We start from the raw sequence: 16,938 nt of genomic DNA, 5'->3' as shown, positions 1-16,938 counted from the left end.
GGATATATCATTTCCTTCAGTAAAATATAGCTTCCTTGAGAATAGGGAATGTTTTATTTTTGTCTGTGTATCCCTGGAACCTAGCACAGTTCCTGGCACATAACAGGATCTCAATAAATTTCTGATTAAATTGAATTAAAATGAATTTAGACATAGCTTCTCATCACTAAAGTGTCCTCTAAGTAGCCTAGGAGAAGTGGACATCCGAACATTATCTTTTATACTTGGTCAAAATTGTTGTTCAGTTGTGTCCAACTCTTCATGACCCTGTGGACCACAGCATATCAATACTGTCCATCGGGTTTTCTTATCAAAGAGACTGGAGGGGTTTTGCCATTTCCTTCTCCAGCTCATTTGTCAGATGAGGAAACTGAGGAAAACAAAGATTAAGTGTCATTTCCAGGGTCATACAGCTAGTAAGTATTTGAGGCTGCATTTGAACTCAGGTCTTCCTGACTCCAGGTCCAGCACTCTATCCATTGAGCCACCTAGTTGTCTCCACTGGTCAAAATAGGCAGCCAAAAAAACTTACATTGTGACTGACTCAACCAGATTAGCTGTCTACATTTGACCACTTTAAACTGATAAATGTCAACCCTCCATTTCACATCCTGCCATGAAGACACAGCTTCTACCATACATTCCTTTTCCCTTTCATTGGTTGTTTTATAAAATGGGCTGCAGAAAGAAGGTAGTTTCCCACAGGAGATATTGATGGAGGGGCCTATGCCAATAAACTTACCTTTAAGCAGCGGGGCAATCGTAAGAGGGAATTCACACCAACTTTCAAATAGAGCAGGTCCAGGGGCAGGAGACAAAGCATATCCATCTAAAATGCAAATTTTAAAAACAAAAATAAGAGGAAAGTCACAAACTGGAGACACCCATGAGCCATTGGGTCCCTGATGTACATGGAAAGATGGCACTAGAATCGTACCAGGGCAAAGAATTAGAAACAAAGCAGATGCCCATCAACTGGGGAATGGCAAAACCAAATTGTGGTACATGGATGTAAGGGAATATGACTGTGCTTTAAGAAATTATGTAAGTGATGAATACAGAGAAGCATGAAAAGATCTAAAAGATTAGATGCAGGGTGAAGTAAGAAAAGCCAAGAAAATAATATACACAGTAATAACTACAGTGATGTAAATGGAAAGAACAATAATACACCAATTTTTAAAAATGACTAACAAAAGGGGCAGCTAGGTGGCGCAGTGGATAGAGCACTGGCCCTGGAGTCAGGAGTACCTGAGTTCAAATCCGACCTCAGACACTTAACACTTACTAGCTGTGTGACCATGGGCAAGTCACTTGACCCCAATTGCCTCACTAAAAAAAAAAATGACTAACAAAAATAACAAGATAAAGAATAACTTGAATGAAGAGATAAAAGAGGACACCTCCCCCCCCCCCAACCAACCCTTTGTGGAAGTGAGAGCACTACAGGAATACATGTGTTTTCTGACTTTTTCCAATGTATTGATCAGTTGTGTTTATTTTTTCTTCTTTTTCTATCTTTTTTTTTTGGGGGGGTTACAAAATACTATTTGTTATATTGAATGACTCTCTGGGAGGGGGAAGAGGAAGGATACTTGGGGTAACTATGATGATATAAAAAACAGAAGGCATCGATAAAAACTTACTTTAAAAAAATAATATGGCAGGGCACTCACTTCAGCAGCATATACTAAAATTAGAAATGTATCACGAACTAAAGAGTATGTCCCATCAATAGTCATTTTTCTAGACCACATTCTTAAAAGTCTAACTCTTGCTAAAGCTTATAATTTATTGGCGACCACTCATTAGATATTTTAGACAGACTAGCTAGAATTTTAGCTCCTTACACCAGATCACAAAGTACACCTTGGTGTTTATACCCATCTGCTTCTGAATGGTATGGTTTTGAGTTGTTCAGACACATGAATTCAATGGCCCCAGAGTCCAATAAAGGCTTCATTTAACCAGGTCCTAGTTAACATAGACATCTAGCATCTAGCAAACTGTGTTCCATGTTGGGAATATGGATTAGATTGATTTCGTTAGTATAAGGAACTCCCAGAAGAGGAAATTCTCGCTACTGATACAAATGGCATCTTCTCTGCAATTTACAAAAATGCCTAGAGTAAGTATTCAGAGGGTAAAAGTGACTTGCCCCAGGGTCACACAGCCAGCAGGCTGGCCCAGAACCTAGGTCCTCTGGGGTCCAAGGCCAGATGCCTATGCATTAGGAGACAATGCTTTTCATGTTGCACACAGTGGGTACTTAATAAATGTTTCATGGAATGAATTAATGAATGAAGACAGGAATATATTTACATGAGTTCCCCAATTCCCACAGTATAATCTGACATATTTGAAATGATGTTCATGTTATAGACAGGAAACCTTATGGTCAGGTTCTGGGTCTGGAGCCAGGAAGACCTGAGTTCAAATCTAGCCTCAGATACTTATTAGTGTGACTCTGGGCAAGTCACTTAACCTGTCTGCCTCAGTTTCCTCAGCAGTAATATGGGGATCATAAAAGCATCCCCCTGTTGTTGTGAGGACCAAATGAGATAGTTGTAAAATGTTTAGAAGAGTGCCTGGCACACAGTAGGCACTTAATACATTCTTATTCCTTTCCCTCTTCTCCTGCATATCCCTGTGGTGCCTTGCACAGGACATTGAATGCAGCAAATGGTCCATCTATGTTTGTAGAGCAAATGAATGAATGACCCACTTAAGCCCATTCAGGATGTGCTTTAAATGGGGGTGCCCATAGAAATCAGCCTCTAGGAAACCCTGCATTTTACAGCTTATGTATAAAAGATGTACCTTAAAACGGTGAGACTTCAGGTAGTTGTTCCGCATCTCCTTTTTGTCTGTCTAAAAGAGAGTGGACAAATGATCATCACATCAGCATAGTAAGTGCTTAATAAATGTTTGTTGACCTTAGGGTATATTTCTCTCAATATGCTGGAAAATGCAGGTGAGAGGATGATGGGAGATGCTACTGTTACCTGAATTTTGTTTCTCAAATGGGAAAAAAAAGGTATCAGATTTAACTGCTGTGGCTCAGAGAGATAATCCCCTATCAGAATATGAACATGGTGGGGGTAGTGAGTGCTCACGATATCACTAATTTAAGAGCAACCTAAGCACTGAGGCAGGGAAGAGCCAGTCCTCTGCCAAGCATCCTGGGCCAGGTGAGTGCTCCTCTTTTCCTGTCCTAGGCAAAACCTCATCTCCAGATACCAGGATCATAGGCACTGTCTCTATATGGTCCAGTAGACGAAGCACCATAGCAAGTCCATACACCTCCTAGCTCCATCACTAAACTGTTTATGTGAACTTGATCATATCCCTTCCTTTCCCTGGCCCTCAGTTTCTTCATCTGTAGAACAGAGGGAAGGGAGAGCAAACTGGCTACAGAGATGCTTTCTGGCTTTCTTTTCTCCCCCTTGAAATCTGGTCTACAACTTCATCACTCAAACAGGACTCCTCTCTCTAAGGCTACCAGACATCTCTTAACTGCCAAATCTGATGATCTTTGCTCAGTCCTCATCCTTCTTGACCTTTCTGCAGTACCTTACACCATCAAGTACTCTCTGTCTCCTGGATACTCTCTACACTCTGGGCTGTTCATTCATTTGATTTGATGACTTTGGGGATACTGATCTCTCTTGGTCCTCCTCTTTCCTGTTGAACCTCTCCTTTGACAGTCATCATGAGCATCCCATCCTCCAACTGCAGTCTCCAGAGACCCAAACCTCTGTCCTGAGTCCTTTTCTCTTCTCTCTCTACAAATTCTTTCTTGGTGATCTCATTGACTTCCTTGGATTCAATTATAACTTCTATGCAGATGACCTTCGGGTGCATCCATCCAGCCCTAGTCTCTCCTAAACTCTAATCCTACATCACCATATAACTCTCGGACATATCCCACTCAACATCCCATTGAAATATTCTTTAGACTACAAGCTCCTTAAGAGGAGGTACTAGGGGCAGCTAGGTGGTGCAGTAGATAAAGCACTGGCTCTGGATTCAGGAGGACCTGAGTTCAAATCTGACCTCAGACACTTGACACTTATTAGCTGTGTGACCCTGGGCAAGTCACTTAACCCTCATTGCCCCGAAAAAACAAAACAAAAGAGGAGGGACTATCTTTTGCCTCCCTTTGTATCCCCAGCTCTTAGCACAGTGCCTTCTATATAGTAGGCACTTAAAAAATGTTTATTGACTTACTGATCTCAAACTTAGAATATATAAATAGAATTCACTATTATTTCCCCAAAACTTAAGTGCCCTGTTTTTTTTCAAGGACACCAGCATCCTGCCAGTCACCCAGATTCACATACTTAGTCATCCTTAACTTCAATATGCCTCACTCCCTATAATCAAACAGGTGCCAAGTCTCATTATTTCTCCCTCTATGCCATCACTTACATCTATCCCTTTCTTTCCACCCACCCCAGTTCATGACCTTCTCATCTCTCACCAGGGCTATTAGAATAGCCTTCTAATTGGTCTTCCTGACTCAAGTCTCTACCATCTCTAATCCATTTGCTCACACAGCTGCTAAAACACACATCTGATCATGTTATATTCCTGCTCAAATAATTCCCAATTAGTTCTAAGTTCAAATGCAAATCCCCCAGCTTGGTATTTAAAGTCCTTCACAATCTGGTTTTCGTCTACCTTTCATGGTTTATTACACATTATTTCCTTCATGCACTTTGCATTCCAATTGGTCAACTGGCTGTTCATTATGAATAACATCCCATTTCCCATCTCCAAGCCTTTGTACAGTCTTCCCCCACCCCCATGCCTGGAGTATACTCCTCCCCTCCTAACTTCTTTTTAGAATTCCCAGCATCCTCCCAATCTCAACTGGGCCCTATTCAAATGCCGTGTCCTCTTCCATGAGGTCTTTCCACTAAGTGCTCCTGTCTCCTGCCCCACTTTGCCAAATTACTTTGAATTTTTTTTATTTACTTATATGTGTACATGTTTTTCCCAGATAGTATGTAAACACCTTGAGGACAGATCATGCAAATCTAAGGTTCTTTCAGGAACCTCCCTCTAAAATGTAACCCTCTCTTTTTACAGAGGAAGAAACTGAAGCTAGGGAAGCCCAAGGTTAGGACTGAAACAGGTCAGTGCCCTGACTTCCATATCTTTGTGCCAAGCACAATTGAGAGTTAACTGTCAAGTGTTAAGCACCATGGAGAGCGAGCTAGTTCCATTATCATGGTTGGACCTCCCACTTGCCCGGCAACTTACAATAATGTCTCCTCCTTTGACAAACTGCAGGCGTATCTGAAACACGGTGATGTCTAAGAAATAGATGAAGTCACAGAGATAATCCATCATTAGCCAAAGGTGTATGTTTTCTGGGGTCTCGTACGGAAAAGCCCATCGGACAGGAATCAGCCAGCAATTCCAGTTCCAGGCCATGACCACGAAGAAAAGCCAAAGAATATACATCAGGTCTAAGAGGAAGAGAGAGGTGGTGGTCAGTCACACACAAGCTCTGGATCTTTTGGGGAGGAATTTTTTTTTTCTCATTCAGCATGGACAGTAACATGGTGACCATCAGGCAACAAAGTGATCCATTGGGCTGGGCTTGAAGTCAGAGAGAATTTGATTCAGATTCTACATTGGACACCTGCTGTAACCCTGGATGAGCCCACTCAGCCTCTCTGAGTGAGCCTCAGTTTCTTCATTTGTAAAATCTAAGGGGCTAAACTAGAAGGCCCCTAAGGACCCTTCTAGCTCTAAATATATGATTTTAGGACTGCAATGTGTTCCATCTTCCTACCAAGGACTGGGCAGGAGACAATGTGGATTTAAATTGGAGCAAAAGAAAAGAAAAAACAAAACAAAAACAAAAACAAAAAGGGGGGGCAGCTAGGTGGCACAGTGGATAAAGCACCAGTCCTGGATTCAGGAGGACCCGAGTTCAAATCCGGCCTCAGACACTTACTAGCTGTGTGACTCTGGGCAAGTCACTTAACCCTCTTTGCCCAGCAAACAACAACAACAACAAACCAATAAATTGGAGCAAAAGAAAAGTAAGACTGATATTAAGCAGAAGTTTTGTCTTTTTCTATTCTTGTAGATAAAAATTCCATGCAAAAGGAGGCAACCACAGGATGGAAAACTGAAAGAATTAAAATGAAATAATAGGATAGAAATTAAGGCAGGAAAAAACTTTAAAAAAGAAATTAAAATGGCAGAGTAGATAATTTAGAACAATGGCAAAGAAACTTTCTCCAATAAAGACTTTGAAAAAGACACTGGCAGATCCGGCAGCCCTCATACATATTGAAGAGTAAGAAAATTTGGCAGAATAGAATTTAAAGAGAGCACTGAAAGAACGCATACAAAGATAATTTAAGTATTATGGATCTCCTAGAAACAATCTGATGAATTTACTTCAAGAAATAATCCATAGATTGTAGACAGAGAAGAATCCCAAGTTTAACTCACAAAGACATTTGAATAATCAAATGTCAAAACTTCAATGTCAAATAAAAAACATATCAGGCAGCCAAGAAGAAGCCTTCATCTACCAAAAAAAATCAATTTAAATAACTCAGAACTATTCCTCATGTGTAAAGAATCAATCAAGACATTGAAATATGCTATTCAGAAAAGCAAAGGAGATGAGGTTATACCCTTCAAATACAAGTCTAATTACATAAGTTTAAAAAGATAGATTTTCAGCAAAAGAGCACAATTTGAATCATTCATTCAAAAGAAACCAAAAGTGAGCAGGGTTTTTACCCAGCCCTTAGCACAGTGCCTGGCAAATAGTAGACATTTAATAAATGTTTATTGACTGGTTGATATAAATTCTTCGAATAAGAGAAACACGAGAAAGGTAAATAAGTATAATTAACAAGAAAAACTTAACAATGAAACTAATATCTTCATATTCATTTTCTTGGACAAGACAAAGCTAGGATAAATGAAAATCCAAAGAGAGAGGACACGTAGGGTCAAAAGAACCTAAGAGAAATAAATGAATTTGCAGGGGGGGGGGGAGATTAAATGTCTAAAGAGAAAGTGAATTAACATTCTGTTCACTAAAATTCATTAATATGGTGTGAGGGTGGAATATACAGGGGGAAATCTCCGAGGTGAGAAGAGGAAAGAGAAGGTTTCTAATGAGCCAGAAATTCAAAGCTGTTACATTTTCTTAAATCTCTAACTCTGGAGTCTGAGAGCAGAGAAAGTCACAGTGGAAGGATCTAGAACAGAAGTTCTTAACTGCGAGTCTGTGAACATTTTAAAAAAATACTTTAGGGGCAGCTAGGTGGCACAGTGGATAGAACACTGGCCCTGGAGTCAGGAGGACCTGAGTTCAAATCCAGCCTCAGACACTTAACACTTACTAGCTGTGTGACCCTGGGCAAGTCACTTAACCCCAATTGCCTCACTAAATATATATATATATATATTTTAAATGAGCAGGGCAGCTAGATGGCACAGTGGATAAAGCACTGACCCTGGATTCAGGAAGATCTGAATTCAAACCCAATCTTAGACGCTTGATGCTTAGTAGCTGTGTGACCCTGGGCAAGTCACTTAACCCTCATTGCCCCGAAAAAAAACTTTAATAACTGTATTTTGCATGTATCCTTTTAAATCCCATGTATTTTATTTTATGCATTTAAAACTCTTATTCTGAGAAGAGGTCCATAGGCTTTACCACACTGCCAAAGAGGTCTATGACACAATTAAGGTTAAGAAACTCTAAAGTGAGTTAGAGTCCACTGGAACAGAAGGAATGCTCAGAGGTTCAAGGCACATTCCAATGGAGAGCTGAGGGAAGGGTGGAAAGGTTGGACATGGGCTCTGTTTGGAGGAAGTAAGCACCGTAGGACACCTTCTTCTCTGATTCTCTGGCTAGAGAAGGCAGGGTATGTCAAGAGGGACCCAAAGATGTACTGACCTCAGAATGGACAGATGGTGAAGATAAGGCTGTGGAAGAAGATTGAGCCCAGTGATGTGAGACCAGTCACAGAGTGACAGGTGCCACACCACCCCCCTCCTTCATATGAGTTAATGTTTTTAGGAGTAAAAGTACTTTGAAAAGTGGACTGGGATAATCATTGTTCCTGTGATTTCCATTCACATAAGGTTTCCTTATACAATTTCATTCATATACGGAACTCCCAGGTGGGGACATTTCTACCACCAATGTAGGTTGGCACCTCCTCTACAATGTGGAGTCTTGGAGAGTTTCTGAAAGCAGATTTGCTCAGGGTCCCATGACCAGCATGGGTCAAACACAAGTTTTCCTGGTTTTGAGATTGCTTCTCTAATCATTATGACGCGCTACCTCTCTTCTCCTTTGAAAAGCAGAGGACACAGTCTTTATCTCAGGCACGGGTTCTTAACCTGTTTTAGATAATGGGCTCTTTGGGCCATGAAGCTTCTGGACCCTTTCTCAGAATAAAGTTTTTAAATGCATAAAACAAGTACATAGGATTACAGAGGAAACCCATGATGTTGAAATATACTTAGCAAAGTTCCTAGACTCCAGATTAAGAACCCCTGATCAAAGGCAGTATCCTTAGCCCATCTTTATAGTTCATGCACACTCACCCATGGACCACCTGCCATTTACGACCTCCCTCTCCCTCTTCCCATCATCCCCCCATCACCCCTTTGCACATCCTTCTTTCCCCACCCGCTCCCCCTCCCTCCCCCTTCCTTCCCATGTATTCACATCAGAAGGATAACTTTCCATCTGTGACTTACTGGTGAGGGGGTCAATGCTTTGGGGAAACCGGTACATTTTCAAAGGGCGGCGTTTGAACTTGCAACACAACATCTCGCAGTAATGTTCCTCCTCTCCAGCTTTTTCAGCCTCAGCTGCTTTGGGAGCTGGTGTCGGTTCTGGGGCTTTCTTGGCAGGGGCTATGAGAGAAGATGGGAGAAATTCTTCTATCCATCCCAACCGTATCATTTATCTTAGCTCATTCAGCCTCATAGATCTAGCAATACACACACCCCTGCCCTTTTATCCTCCTAAGAACCAAGGAGAAAAGGATTGTGGGAATGTCTGCTCTAAATAGCAGGGCAATGTAAATTGAAGAAGCTAATCAATTAGCTGAGAAATTGCTCCTCCTCCTATACCAGCCACAGCCTAAGGAAAGCATATTGCAAGATCTGAGTAAAGTGGTCATTGTGGACTTCCTGCATCCCAAGCAACCACCGGAGCTTTCTCCTGGGGCAGATTATGCTGCTCCCTCCTCAGAGAGCTTAGGCAGCAGCCCAGAAATTCTTGCCAGGTAAGAGGTCGGATGCTCTCCTCTGGAGCCATTCACAACTTAGTGTCTGGGGAAGGGGCAATGAGGGAAGAAGACTGAGTGTCTCAGATGAGCATCTGCTTGTATCCACCCTGGGTACTTGTTCAAAGAGATCTTAGATCTTTTCTGAAGGGTCCTGGAGGTTTTTGCAGAGGCAGAACCTGAAGAGTAAGAAGAGATCTGGACCAGGAGTCAGAGAAGACCTGAATCTGAGTTCTGGACCTGATACTCAAGACTAAGGAAGACCCTTCATCTCTCTGTACCTGCACTCCCCTAGCTCCATCCTAGCATCATGAGGAAAATGTTATATAAACATTAACTAGTATTAGAAAGGCAGTGCAGTGTAGTGGAAAGAGCTCTGGCCTTGGGAGTCAGGAAAGGCTAAAGGTCAAATCCTATCTGAGCCTCCATTTTTTTATCTGTAAAAATAAACTCCATCATCTCTAGAAACTCATTCTCCTGCAAGATCAAATCAACTTCGAAATTCACATCTCCTCTCCCTTGGACCCCTCCTTCCCTCTGTTTGGAGGAGGTGAACATATATACCTCCTCTCAGATTCTTCATTTAAAAAGGGGGGCTCATAATTTCCCACTTGGCTGCAGGACTTCATCAGTGCTCCTGACTCAGGTGCTGTCCCTTTTCTCCCTTTCTACTCCCTCCCCCTCTCCAGTTTCTTTTTATGTGTTGTCTTTCCCATTAGATCGGGAGCTTCTTGAGAGCAGGGACTGTCTTTTGCCCATTTTTGTAACCCTAGCCCTTAGCACAATGCCTAGCACACAGTAGGAACTTAATAAATGTTGCTTGGTTTTGCCTTTCTTTGTATGCTCAGCCCTTAGCACATAGTAGGCACTTCATAAATGCTTATTGACTAACTGAAATAAGGGAGTTATGCTAGATGGTCCCTTCTAGTCCTGACATTTTATGAATCACTTCTCTGTGTTCCCCTACCCTGCCTCTCCACACACACTGTTAAAGTGCTTTACTTCTCATCTATCTGGGAACTGACTGCTCAGCCCTGCCTCACTTAAATCCAGTTCATGCACAGATATCACAAATATCACATGATATCACGATATCACCCCCATGATGTCATAAGTCCTCTTCCAGAACAAAGGACAGGCAATAATACCATTCTGAGAGCTGTGCCCAAGATGCCTCCCTCCCCGTCCCCCATTACCCATCTCCCTTCACTCACATGGCTTTGGGCTTTCTTCATCTGAGGTAACATCAGGATCGATGAGTTTCTCTTTCACTTTCTCAGTCCGTTCCTTGAATAGTTTCACCAGCTCCTGGAGTCGATCATTAATGATCGCACTATTCTGGCTGGCTGTGGACTCAGCACGTTCAGCAGCCCTGGGGGGAAACCAGAATCTACTGAGCACCTTCACTAATAATAACAGCAGCAATAACAACAGTAATCCATGTAGAACTAGCTACAGCAGAAAAGGTTCAGAATAAAGCCTCCATGTTCAGCCTTTTAATCCTGCCCTTATTCCAATTTTATGTTGGGAATAAAGAAAAAATATATAATTTTGCTTGAGGATGCATTGGTGGGATCATGATTCATTCAATTCTGGGAATACTGACATGCTCTGGCTTTGGTCCAGATCAAAAAATTGTGTGGAAGATATAGATCCAGTTGTAGTTTGAACTGTTTACTGAGGATGATTGGGTTTTTTCTCAAAAATTTTGGGATAGATGGATGGATGGATGGATAGATAGATGGATAGATAGATGGATGGATGGATGGATGGATAGATAGATGGATAGATAGATGGATGGATGGATGGGTATATGGATGGATAGATAGCTGGATAGACAGATGATGGACAGACAGATGGAGAGCTGAATTGTTGGATGGATAGTGTATTCATTTATTTATCTATCTATCTATCCATCCATTTATTTGTTTGTTTATTTTTTTGGTGGTGTAGATAGAGGAAGGAAGGAAGGGAAGGAGGGAGGGAGGGAAAAAGAGAGAAAAAGAGGAAAAAGGGAATATAATCTTTAACAATAAGAAAAACTAAATTGTGTGAGACACCCTGCTCACCTATGAGAGAGGAACGATAGCATCATAGATAGAGTTGGAAGAGGTGAGCTCTAGTCCAATCTCCTGGTTTTACAGATGAGGAAAATGAGGCCCAAAGAAATGCTGTGATTTGCCTAAGGTCATACAGACTGTAAGTATCTAGCACACAGCAAACACTTCATAAATACCTTTCAGTGATTCATTCAAGAAGCAGAACTAGGATTTGAACCCAAATGGTTACCTCTCACACTTAACCATTTAAGAGCCAAACATGTTGCTTAATCAACACAATTACAAAATGAACTAATCCCCCTTCCCCCAAAAAATATCCAAGACACACCATTGTTGATGGTCTACAGCCAAAGAGCCATCAAAATGCTGAGCTGGCTTGGGTTATTCATACTAGAGAAATTTCCTACTTACTCTTGCCCCTGGGGACTGGATGGGCCGGACCAGGCAACAACTGGAGACTGTGCCGGAGACAGAGCCTTGAGTTCCTCCACCTCCTCATCCTGTGATGGCAGCTTCTTCCTGGACAGAAAATTCAAGACATTCTCAGCCATACACAGAGGGTCCCATGGAGGCAGTGTCTATCCAAGTTCCACAAAGGAGAAATACACAAGCCAGAGTCATTTGTCATCTGTGTCATTAGGGACCAGCCTTCCAGGCAGCAAGTGGAGCCTCTTATTCCCCAAAGTGGTTGCCAAATACATGAAGCTTTTAAAGGGAACCATGCTTCTGCTACCATATTGATCTGTTCTCCAGCTGCAATGCATTCAATGCATGTATCCTTCCATATTGAGGGAAACAACCCACATGAAGAAGGAGTCCTCCATCCCTGCCACCACCAAGAGCCTTTGGAATAGCAGCATCCCCCTGCCCCCCATTTAACTATCCTCCCTAGGAAAATCCAGTGAGGCTTCTCTTTTTGACTCTAAATTAATTAATAGGTGAATGAAGTGCAAAATGGAGTGCTATATGAAAACTGTAACTGCAGATTTCTCCCCTGGGATGAATGACATGGGAATCTGTTCTGTATTTGGGCAGCTAGGTGGCACAGTGGATAGAGCACTGGGCTTGGAATCAGAAAGACTCATAATGAGTTCAAATCTGGCCTCAGACACCTCTTAGCTGTGTGACCCTGGACAAGTCACTTAACCTGGTTTACTTCAGTTTCCTCATCTGTAAAATGAGCTGGAGAAGGAAATGGCAAACCATTTTGGTAACTTTACCAAGAAAACCCCAAATGGGGTCAGGAAGTGTCAGAAACAACTGAAATGACTGAACAACAATAACAAAATCCCTGTGTGTACCTAGAGGAGATCTGCACGATTTCTTTGATGAGGTAGATGGGAACAGACCCTTACAAAGTTGTGACCTAATAACAACTTTTGCGGATGCTACAACCCCACCCCACCTCTCAGTAGCCACAACTATTGAAGACCCAGAAAAGTAGTTCTCACCACCCAAATCCTGAGCACTGTTAATACTATGCGATTTTATTATTGGAAATATACTAAATAAGATGAATTACCATTTGCTTTGTTGCCCTACCCCAAGGACAATGGGCCTTTCCATTTGACTAGTAGCTGAATCTGTCCTCTCCTCTTTGCTCCTCTTTGCTCTTCTTTTGTCTCCTCTTCCCTCCCCTCTGCTCCACCTCTCTCTCTCTCTCTCTCTCTCTCTCTTTGTCAACTGCTGTCTCCTCCTATTAGAAAGCAAGCTCTTTGAGAGTGGAAATGGTCTTTCTTCCGTATTTGTATTGCTGGTGCTTAGCAAAGTGCTTAGCATATAGTAAAGGCTTAATAAATGTTTTCATTAATCCATCCATTCATTAATTCTATATGACAGCCCTTCAAATATTTGAAGACAACCATTCATCTCCTAAATGTCATCTATATGCTATACATAAAGGCTACTCTGCTCAAGGCTAGACATTCCTGTTCCTTCATCTATTCTTCACCTGTCTTGAATATGTCAGTTCTACCTGAATGCCCTCCAGGTTATTTCCCCAAAAATGTAGTACATGGAAATGAATGTGAACTTCACATTTTCGATGCTTTGCTCTATTTGAAGCAGCAGTGGGAACACTGGGAACAAGACTTATTGATGCACATTTAATATCACAGTTGTGGCTATACTTGTAGATGTAAGAGAAATGCAGAATCCAAAGGTGAAGGTGAAGGTTGAAAGGGCTTAGATACCAGTTTATCCAGTATCCACTCAAGATTTGGGTAATGAGGGTCTTTTGAGGATAGGGATCACTAAACCATCTGAAAGAAGAATTCAGAAAATGGACAAAGTGCCTCTAGACACCCAAAAAAGATCAAAGAAAGAGGGAAAGGATCCATTCATTCAAAAAGAGATTTATAGCAGCTCCTATTATAGTGGCAAAGAACTGGGAACTAAAGGAGTGCCCATCAGTTGAGGAGTGGCTAAATAAATTATGATATAAGTATTGATGGAATACTATTGTGCTATAAGAAATAATGAAAGGTAGGGGCAGCTAGGTGGTGCAGTGGATAAATCACTGGCCCTGGATTCAGGAGGACCTGAGTTCAAATCTGACCTCAGATACTTAACACTTACTAGCTGTGTGACCCTGGGTAAGTCACTTAACCCTCATTGCCCCACCAAAAAAAAAAGGGATGGCATCAGAGAAACTTGGGAAGATACACAAACTGCTGCAGAGCGAGGTGAGCAGAAGCAGAATGATTTATCAACAATAACAATATTGTAAAGATAAACTACTTTGAAAGTCTTAAGAGCTCTTAAATCTTTCAAAGTAGTTTGTTTTTCTCTTTTTAGGGGGAAAATTGGAAGGAAGAGAAAAATGCTTAGCAACCGAAAAATTAAATAAAACTTAAATAAAATAAATAAATTTTTTAAAAAAGAAATGGAGGGGGGAAGCTAGGTGGCGCAGTGGATAAAGCACCGGCCTTGGATTCAGAAGGACCTGAATTCAAATCCAGCCTCAGACACTTGACATTTAACTAGCTGTGTGACTCTGGGCAAGTCACTTAACCCTCATTGCCCTGCCCAAAAAACAAACAAACAAAAAAGAAATGGAACAAAATGTTTAGTAATATTTTGGTTTTTAAAAATTATCCAATTGAATGAGCCAAGGCAGAAAAGTGGCACTACCATTTTTCCAGCCACCCATCTTTGATTCTTCTCTCCATCATTCTCTGCACCCAATCAAAACCTCTCAATGATACTTTCCAAATGTCTTTTCTAGCCATATCATCCTTTCGGCTCCTACCGAGGGCCACTGCCAGTTGCCCTGACCTAGTTCTTGCCACTGGACTCCATGATTCTGGAGGAGAGAATAAGGCTGATGATTTCACACAGCCCTTGTTCATTTAAATCCCAATCACTTGCAAGTCATCACCCTTCTGATGTCATTGGTCCTCAGAAGAAGGACAAACAACAATTCACTCCTATTAACATGACCCCAACCTGAATTCTTTATCATCTTCTTCTTGGCTATAATAATAGCCTACCAAGTGGAAAAATGCACTGGATTAAAAGTCTAGAAATTTGGTTTCTTGTACAAGCATTGACACTGATTGGCTGTGTGACCCTGGGCAAATCATTTCCTTTCACTAATCCTGTTTTCTCTTCTATAAGAGTTAGAATCGATCATAGATGAAGAGACATAAAGAAGTTTAGAAGTTGCCTAGTCCAATCTCTTCATTTTATAGATGAGTAAACTGAGGCTCAGAAAGTTTAAGTGACTTGCTCAAGGTCCTCCAAGTAGGAGGTGAGAGAGATGAGATGTGAACCAGGTTCATCTAACACATGAAATCTGCATTCTCCCCACCCTCACTGTATCATAATCTCTAAGGGTTTTTTCATATTGGGTAGTCTCTACAAAGAGAAAAATTTTGGCTTGATGTTAAGAAAAACTTTCTACTAATTAGAGCAATCCCAAAGAGGAATGTGCAGCTTCGGGAAACTGGTTTCCACTATACTGCAGAGGTCTTCGGGCAAAGGTTGTGTTGTAGTGGGGTTCTCTTGAGAGTATGAGTTGAGCAAGATGGCTGAGGATTTCCCTTGGCTGGGTTAGCTCTACACATCCATAAATCATCATTTTGGCAAACTAGAAAGAATCCGGATGAGAACTGGGTTTTCCAATGCTTCTTTTTCTTGCTGAAGCTCTCTGCCTTTACAGGATGTCCTCAAATTCATTTAAAAGGTTTCCTACTCTGAACTTCCGTTCTAGGATCAAAAACATGTAAGCGGCTGAAGGAAATTCCCTTGCTTAACTGGCATCCACAGCACCAACTGAGCCAGACCAGGAAATTCGAAGTTGAGTTACTTTTCAATTGTACCTAGAAGCTGTCTCTTAATGACACCAGGGAAGGAAAAGGGGACAGACATACAATAGAAGTAAGTTATCAGGAGAGTGCCATTGGTACCCCTGGATTTCCTGGCTTTCTCCTGAGGTGTCACAACCTCCAAGGTAAACCAGAAACTTACAATGAGTCCTGAAGGTACCAATTTATGACCTTAATCAACTTGGCTAAATGGAATTTCCGGTTTGGGGGGAAAGGGGAAAGTTGAAATAAAAGCCCTGGAGGTTTAAAAAAAAGGCATCTGTATCCTGCTGTTGTTAAGTCAATGTCTAGAATTTACCTCCGTGCATTTTACCTTAAATGGGCAGAGCCAGCAGAACAAGTTCCTCAGACACTGTATTATCCACTAGAGTTTCCAAGGGTTCAGGCTATAAAGTTGCTACCTCTGATCCATTGGGAAAGAAGCATCTTCTTGCAGGACCCCCCCCCCCCAGGCCTCCAGGAAGGAGCCAGATTGCTTCCCGGGGAAGTAATCTCTTTGATACTGATTCAAGTCCACAAGACTGACTCTGTACTATGCCAGAGAAGCTCTTCTCCCTGAAAGCTCTCTCCATCCCTGGTCTATTTCTGAACTTGTTCCTGGCCTCTCATGGGCTGGTTCCTCCTAGAACTTCCTTTTTAGGGAGAAAGCCCAGGCCAATCAAGTCTTCATTCTTCCGCCCCCTCCACCACCTGCATTGCTGATTCATCTCCCCCCCCCCCCCCCAGCAACTCCCTTTCTTGGACGGGACTGGCTTCCTTCTGGCTTATATTTGTATGCCCAGTGCTTAGCACAGTACCTGTTGTCCAGTCATTTCAGTCGTGTGTGACTGTGGGGTTTTTTTCCTAGCAAAGATACTAGAGTGCTTTGCCATTTCCTTCTCTAGCTCATTTTACAGATGAAGAAACTGAGGCAAACAGTGTCAAGTGACTTGCCCAGGGTCACAAAGCTAGTGAATGTCTGAGAACAGATTTGAACTCAGAAAAATGAATCCTCCTTACTCCAAGCCCAGCACTCTAACCACTGAGCCACCTAGCTGCCTAGCTGCCAACAACAACAATAACAATCGTAGACTTATTGACTTTCTCCTAAACACCACAGCCTCTTTCTGGCTCATCAGTTATAGAAGTCTATGATCCCACTAAAGAATAAAGTGACTCACACAAAGGTTAAAGGTAGGCAGAAAGACAACCCACCTGAGTCATACTGTGGGGATGGGCTCATTCATTCAACAAGAGAGACCCTCCAGAGCAATAGACAGG

The 16,938-nt window shown here is 41.9% G+C and overlaps 1 protein-coding gene across 1 annotated transcript in view; it reads right to left on the bottom strand.

Annotated features, from left to right (window-relative positions):
* CNGB1 (cyclic nucleotide gated channel subunit beta 1) overlaps nucleotides 1–16,938 on the bottom strand; it is a 99,667-nt gene that overhangs the window by 24,118 nt on the left and 58,611 nt on the right. Inside the window, exons 19-24 of the mRNA XM_043981231.1 lie at nucleotides 11,762–11,869; nucleotides 10,505–10,662; nucleotides 8,758–8,916; nucleotides 5,269–5,477; nucleotides 2,821–2,871; nucleotides 743–829 (exon numbers count right to left, since the gene is read on the bottom strand). Of these exons, the coding sequence (XP_043837166.1) occupies nucleotides 743–829; nucleotides 2,821–2,871; nucleotides 5,269–5,477; nucleotides 8,758–8,916; nucleotides 10,505–10,662; nucleotides 11,762–11,869 (772 nt within the window). The remainder of the gene's footprint in view (nucleotides 1–742; nucleotides 830–2,820; nucleotides 2,872–5,268; nucleotides 5,478–8,757; nucleotides 8,917–10,504; nucleotides 10,663–11,761; nucleotides 11,870–16,938) is intronic.

This window comes from Dromiciops gliroides, chromosome 2 (genome assembly GCF_019393635.1).
Source record: "Dromiciops gliroides isolate mDroGli1 chromosome 2, mDroGli1.pri, whole genome shotgun sequence".
Classification (NCBI taxonomy): domain Eukaryota; kingdom Metazoa; phylum Chordata; class Mammalia; order Microbiotheria; family Microbiotheriidae; genus Dromiciops; species Dromiciops gliroides.
The sequence above is the reverse complement of the archived record's forward strand: the minus strand, read 5'-3'. Positions and strand labels throughout refer to the sequence as shown.